This window comes from Mastigoproctus giganteus, chromosome 14, assembly GCF_048544385.1.
Source record: "Mastigoproctus giganteus isolate SK-2022 chromosome 14, ASM4854438v1, whole genome shotgun sequence".
NCBI classification, from domain to species: domain Eukaryota; kingdom Metazoa; phylum Arthropoda; class Arachnida; order Uropygi; family Thelyphonidae; genus Mastigoproctus; species Mastigoproctus giganteus.
The window spans coordinates 104,728,962-104,736,711 of NC_143588.1; the positions used below are offsets into that span (position 1 = coordinate 104,728,962).

Sequence of the window (7,750 nt, forward strand, 5' to 3'; positions counted from 1 at the left end):
GGTTGTGCAGGCAGATATGAAGTTCTCTGAGCAGTGCAGACGGGCTGCAAGAGTAGCTCATGGAGTATTGTCAATGATATACAGGAATTTTTCCAGCAGGGATAAGGAGGTGATTATTCCCTTGTATAAGGCAATGGTCAGGCCACACCTAGAGTACTGTATACAGGTCTGGAGGCCTCATTTCAAGAAGGATGTAGAGCTGCTGGAACGAGTACAGAGAAGGGCAACAAGATTAGTGAATGGAACAAAGGGGTGCTCTTACGAAGAAAGGCTTAAGTTTTGCAAATTACAGTGTCTGGAGACTAGGCACCAGCGAGGTGATCTGATAGAGGTGTATAAAGCCTTGAATGGTTTAAGCATGCTCAATGCTGATGGGATTCTTCCTCTAGCTCAGAATAATCACCTGAGAGGGCATAAATTCAAATTGAGGAAAGACAGATGTGGGATAGACGTGCGGAAATTTGCCTTTAGCCAGCGGGTGGTTGGTTGGTGGAACAGACTTCCATCCCTTGTAGTGGAGGTTGATAGCCTAAATAAGTTTAAGGCTCAGCTGGACAGGTATTTTGAACGAACAGAGGGGTGAAGTGGAAGTGGGTTTTTTTTTTTTTGGCTGATGCTGCATAAGCTTGCTTTCTTGCATCAAATGCCTCTACTAATGCTAATGCTAATGCTAACTTGAATAAACACGAAGTTATTTCATTTTCACAGACCTTAGTTCACCAAGTGACGGAAGAGCTCGCTGTTGGCGTGCAATGCGATGCCCAAGGGCGTCCCGCACGTGTTCTATCGGATTTAAGCTTGCGATCGTGCTGGCCACGGCAGTCGTTGGACAGCTTCAGTTGCAAGATATTCCTCCAACACTTGAGCTCTACGTGCAGTAGCATTGTTGTGCATGAAAAGAAAATCTGGGCCAACTGCACCCCTAAAAGGTCGTACATAGGGTTCGAAGATCTGCTCTTGGTACCTCCGCGCGGTTATGGTACCCCTATCAAAAACTTGAAGAGAGGTGCAGCCGTTGATCATTATTCCACCCCACACGAGAACACTGCATCCACTTTAAGTGTCCCTTTCTCTGACATTAGAGGAAATGGTACCGCATTCCTCATTATCTCCACATGAAATAGCGTCTAGAATCTGTTTGTAGGCTAAAACGGGGCTCATCAGAGAAGAGAACTGTACTCCATTTTTCAGAGCTCCAAATTGCATATTCAATGCACCAGTTTCGACAAGCTCTGCAGTGGTTTGGAATTAATGGTATAGGAATCACTGGCTTCTTTGCATAGAGTCAGTCCACTTCAATTGAGCCTTCTTAAGAGATCAGTTGGAAATGCATTCACCTGTGGCCGTAGCAACCTCAGGAAACATTTGATCACGAGAAATCATAGGGTTCCATCTTGCTTTTAGAGCCAGATAGCGGTCTGTTCTGGTTGATGCAGCCCTCGGGCTAACTTGGCCAGCTCTTCAATTAATGGTTCCTATCTCCTGAAACTACTTCCATAGTGCCGAGACGCCACTGCCTGACACATTAAACAAGTGCAACCTCCGCCTGCGACTGCCCGTCTTTAAGTCGTCCAATAGCCCACAATTCTGAGTACTGGAGATGTGGCTATTCCAGTGAGCAAGTCAAAAAACTGAAATGAAGTGATGTGTTTGCAACCTGTGTTTTTATAGGCATGAATAATTTGCATGATGTGTGGCTCTGTAAGGTTACATCGATTTCTATTGGATACTCGAAAATTGCACCCAGGATACCTAAATATATCAAATATTCATGAAAAACAATTTGTTCTATTAATTTTGTGGAGCAGTGTAGAACAATCCATCCCTGGCTTATTTTGAAAATTAAATTTTTCGAATCCCCTCCCTTAAAAGGAATGAACAAAATTAAGGGGTGAACTCCTTTTGAAGAAGATTCGCGTATTGACAGCGATATGGAAACCACAATTTTCCTTTTTAGTTCAGACACGCTTGTATGTTATTTTAATGGGCTTCACACTCAAGTTTAAGAATGATTTCACGTAAATCAAAGTGAAATTGTTTAGAAATACAACAGGGATGTTCCATAAAATGAAAATGTTGTTCCTATACCAGTATTGTTTCTGTGTATTCGAAGGTACATCCTTTTTGTGACAACCCTCGTGAGCAAAATAATTATTAAATCTCAGGCGTAGATAGCAAGGTTTTTACCAGTATGTTCCTATACCAGTATTGTTTCTGTGTATTCGAAGGTACATCCTTTTTGTGACAACCCTCGTGAGCAAAATAATTATTAAATCTCAGGCGTAGATAGCAAGGTTTTTCCCTCCAGAAACTGGGGCTTTTTTCTTCCAGCAAAACAAGCAAATCGACCAGAGAATACACGTAATTTGCAGACACAAATACGGGTTAATTTAATCAATTACTGGTAACCCTAATATAATAAGTAAAATCGTCATCCTCCTCTAATGTCATTCAGTCCTTTTCCGGTTGGAAAAGAACTGAATTCGAGTCCTGTAGATGACGTGAGGTTAGGGCTCGTGGCCGATGGTGCAACTGCAGAAAAAAAAATAAATGAAATAAAATAAAATAATTATAAGAAAACCTGATTTTTACAATTTTACCAAATGATTACCTAAGTATGTAGGTTACACCTCAAAATAGTTTGTGACGCCTCAGGCCGACTAACTTGGCCACTTTGTGAAAAAGGTCCATAAAATTTCCTCACGTCATCGACGGGACTCGAACTCAGGTCTTTTCCACACGGTAGGGGAGGACAGCGAGTCTACCAACTGTGCTAACGACGAGATCGCGACTACACATACTGTCTTTTACTTTACGACAATTAATATGGTAACAGCCTAAGTAACTAAGGCTATGAGGTGTCACCATATTCTGCCTGTAATTTTCTGCATTCTTAGGATCGGTTGAGGTTTAGTTAAAGAAAAAACAGCATATCTGTTAAATTAAACCATGCAATTCTCACCACAGATCAAGGAACTCAACCATGCCAAAATAGTAATAATAATAATAATAATAATAGTAAAGTGATAAAATTCCATGTTTTGATGATCGGATACGAAGTCAAATGGTTTCCAGTGGTTTTCTGCAGACTGCTGGGACTTCCCCTCACTTGTAACCTCCTCTCCCATTATAGTAATTACAGTAGGAGCGAAAATGCCTAAGAACGCGACAGAGACGCCATCTAACAATTGCACTCTGACCGTCCAAAATCGATTAGGAGCACACCTGTTGATAACGACACATGTAGAGAGTATTATGCGTGATAAACCCGAATGTGTCCAAGCTAAGGAGGCGAGTCGCTTTCTTGGCTTCGACACGAGCGGGTTTATCACGCATATTCTGTTTGCTGGACAAAAAACAACTTTCGGGAGGAAAAAACCACGCTACCATCGCCTGAGACCAACTAAAGACATTTCATTAGCAATGAAATCTCTTTTTTATTATTATTCCTTTGACAGTCATTTACAGATGACTAAATCTATATAAACCTGATTACAGCCTTGCTTTTCCAACACTCTGCGTGGGTAGCATAGTGGTATCGTCACCATCCTTCCCACACCGGTTGAAAAAAGTTGTTGTTGTTGTTGTTGAAGGGTTTTAGGAGAGTCAGCAACTAATGCCATATTGTCTGTAAATTGCGTGTGTTCTGCGATCGATTTTCTGTTTTTCTGGTCGAAAAACCCGAGTTTCCAGGAGTAAAAGCCATGCTACCCTCACATGAGACCGACTAACCCAACCACGTTGGGTAAAAGGCCCATAAAAATTCCTCACGTTATCAATGGGACTCGAACTCGGGTTTTCTCCACCGGGTGTGAGGAGGACGATAATTCTACCAACAGTGCTACCCACGAAGGCAATATATGCCATTCCTGGCATGGATGGGAAATTGCACTTTTGGATAACCTAGCGCTAATTTTATATTCTTCATCCATATACATTTCATTTTCCTGCAACTGCTTTTTTCCACACTCTGGGCTATTAATTTATACCAGAGATGGAATGTCTATTCCTATCCTAATTCCATACCTAATTTCGCCTCCTGTTACCTAAATTGCTATAGCATTGCCTGTGACTACAACACACAAAACACGTTTATATATATATATATATATATAAAATTCTTATTCTTTAAAATTCAACCCCAATTTCACCCCAAACAGCAGCACCAGACGAGTATATTTATTTTCCAATTTGGATATTAGGATATCAGCAGCCCAGTAATCCTAATTGTACTAACATCTTCATCGATTTTGAAAACTGTTGCAAAGGACAACAACATTTCATTGGGTATTTTTATTATATTCACACAGCTGGAGAAATGTTTCTGCAAATTTAACTCTCCTATGTAGATCATCTTAAATGCTTGATGTGATATGATTTTCAAATATAAATATTTTATCCTGAACGTTTTAAAATTCTTCTTACTAAACTTTGGGATAATTTTAGTTCACTTAAAAGGAGAAAGTGGTCTAGAGACCGAGTGCAGTAATACATGTTTTATTATTATTTGTATTATTGCTCTTATATTATTTCTCCCTGATTGGGGGTTCCACCTCGTGACGGGTATTGCTACCAAGTACACAGGGTGGTTGTTGTTATGTCTGGTGGGTTATTATCATTATTATGTTCTTTGAGTATACCATGGTTCAAGCCCATGACTGCTAAATATGATTAACGTTTGTATCGATGGATTTGTAATCTCCACTGATATGTTGGTCGTGCCGGAGGTATGAACAAGTTCATATCAAAAGAATCTGAGAATCACACCAGGCTTTTGTGGTGATCTCATGGCTAGATTTTGGTGTTCGTAGGTCCTAGACACTTTTACTCCGAAATGTGCTAAAAAAAAGGGGGTAAAAAACTTTGACTGAGAATAACCTAAATTAATAACTCAAGTTTAAACTATAATAAATGATAAACCACCTCAATTGGCGCAGCGACCATTATTATTATCAGTTTATTAACTCAAGGTTCACCTCCCTGTACAACTAGTGGGCTAGGAGAATGTACAGAAATTTTGAAATATACTGCACGTTATACACGTTTATACAAATTTTCAGATCTTTGCAATATAATTATTGTATTGTAATAATTATTTAATAGGTATATACATTTACTTAATTGTATTCACTTTGAAATAACATAGATCTTAATAATTGAAGAGTTAAATACACAGGTTGACTTAAATACCTTTTCTTGAGCAACTAACATAACAGATTTATTTATTTTTCATTATATTATTGCATTTAATTGTTCATATCATACAAATTTCTGATAAAAACTGCTCAATTTTCACAGCAGTCCTGGTGATTTAGTCCAGATTTGGTCTATAATTTGGGTTCTGTATATTTTATTGACTTCAAACTTTACCGGATCAATGGAGAAGGTGTTGAAGTGTTCAATGGTGTTACATGGGAACATTCCTTTTAGGGAGTCCAAGTTTCATTGCTTCGTCCTAAGTGAGGGGATGGCTTCTATTTCTTCCTCTTGTTAGTGCGATGATGCTTCCAGGAGGTCATGCCTAAGTTGACCATCACTTCGATTCTTTTAGTTTCGAGAACAGTTCTCGAAACTAGAATTATAGAACTGTGCCTATGGTGCCTAATGGGAAATGCGGCTTGGGTGATCTATAATTGATGTTTATTTAGTACAGTAAGGTCGAAAACCCCAGGGGCTCACATCTGGTGAGTATGGGCTTGGCACACCCAGGGTCCTACGCTGGATATCATCATTCCTCTCTTTCTTGGTGATTCCCTTCTACTTCTCTCTCAGGGTAACTCGGAAATTTTTTTTTTTTTTTTTTTTGGCTGGTGCAGCATAAGCCTCAGGCTTCCTTGCATCATTAATAATAATAAACCACTGTATTAATTCATGCCATCTTCGTAGCAGTACGGTAGGTGTTTTTTACCAGTTGGCTAGGTAACAGCGCCGTCTATTCTCGACAGAAATATCCTTGCAAGCCATATATGTATTTAAAATGCGACATAATTAAAATTTTGCGTCTCATTAAAAATTAAAAAATTTAAATATTTAAAAATGTCTTTAAAATGAGACCCAGAACAAAATTATTATAGACTGCTGTTTCTGTAAATCGAAACTGTATCTCAGACTCTGGGGCTGAGATTTTTTGATTTCGTGGCAATTTTATTTCCATTTCGGTATTATCTTATGGTATTTTCTTAAGGATAAATTCATTAATAGATATATTTTTTATGCGCGTTTAATGCATCGAAAGGTGTTTACAGGCAATACGTGAGTTATTATCATTCATTATTACGTGTTAGAGTGACAAAATGTCTACTACAGCAACAGGCCTAAACAATAACAAGCTACAACATTATTTAAAAGGGATCCTTGCTAACCAAGTTAAACTTAAAAAACCAGAGGCTAAACAGAATTATAAAATCGTCTTCACTTTATTAAAGTATATCAAAGATCAAATGAAGAACGACAGATTGTTTAATACGCTTTTCAGAAGAACAGATGACACTGGCAGTTACTTCGAAGGCTTACGTGTTGCAGAAGCAACCGAATTTGACTTCAACTTCGTCTTCAAACTTCCTTTCAGAAGAGAAGATATTTTTAATATTACTGAAGTGGATGTGCCACCGTCGTATGCATTCTTAAAGCTGAATGCACCCATTACAGAAATGTTCCAAGAAAGATTTTTGCAGCACCGATACTGCGGTTTAGAAAACTTTTTCGATGAGAAAAATTATTTGCTGTGTACGAAAGTTTTAAGTTGGTTTCAAGGTCTGGTTGATAAAATCCATTGGAAAGCATTTGAAGACGTTGTGAATATTGTGAAGACCAGCAGTGGGCCAGCCAGAACATTATTAATAAAAACAGAAAAAGGCACTGAAATCAGTGTAGATTTAGTACCAGTTTTTGAGTTTTCTGGAGAGCGATTCTTGAAGAAAGTTGATCGAAGGAAAGATATCTTAAAAGATGAGGTAACAAAAACATGGATTTTGGTCCCCAAACCTCTCCTGAAGAATGAAACTGTTTATAGTCCTGCTAAAGAGGAAGACATTCCACGGTTGTGGAGACTGCACTGTCCTTTCGCAGAGAAATGCCTACTAAGGAAACAAATGGCACTGAAACCTGTCATCAAACTGGTAAAGCTTTTGAAAGAAAACGAACACTGGAAATGCATTCCTTCTTACTACGTGAAGACCGTTGCCTTTTGGCTGATTAAGGACCATCCTGAACCTGAGTTCTGGAGTGAACGAAATATGGCCAAATGTTTTTTGCTTATGCTGCAGAAACTTAAGGAGTGTGCAGCAGAACACCGATTGAGCCACTTCTTTTATCCTGACTTTAATATCATGTATAAAATGAAAAAGGAAGAGGCGCAAATGGTTCATAACCGCCTTAAGAATATACTGCTAAAAATAGAGGGTTCAGCTAAAAGTGTAAAGCTATTTTACAAGAAGTAGCGGTTTTAAATGACCTGCCAGAAACAAAATTCCAAGGGAACTTTTTTAATGAAATGCTAGGGAACTTATTTCGAAAAATAACTGTATGTAAAATGCCTACATTTTACCTGCCAATCTGCCTACATCCCTATACTTTTGTCCCTCTGCTATACTTTATGGGAGAAGGGATGTTTTTGTCATCTTATCGCATCTGAAGAAACTGTAACTATTGAAAACCAATCTGATAACTGCAGGGTAGTACACTGTACTATCAGCTCTTTTCGCAGAAATGAGATTCGCGAGTTCGGAATTTATGAACCTTCCCCCTGAAC

At 38.7% G+C, this 7,750-nt stretch overlaps 1 protein-coding gene across 1 annotated transcript; it reads left to right on the forward strand.

The window, feature by feature from the left end:
- The first annotated feature begins 6,293 nt into the window (after window positions 1-6,293).
- LOC150075482 (cyclic GMP-AMP synthase-like receptor) lies at window positions 6,294-7,439 on the forward strand. The gene has a single exon (XM_090388505.1). The coding sequence runs from the start codon at window positions 6,294-6,296 to the stop codon at window positions 7,437-7,439; it is 1,146 nt and encodes a 381-aa protein (XP_090244631.1).
- Window positions 7,440-7,750: the final 311 nt, after the last annotated feature.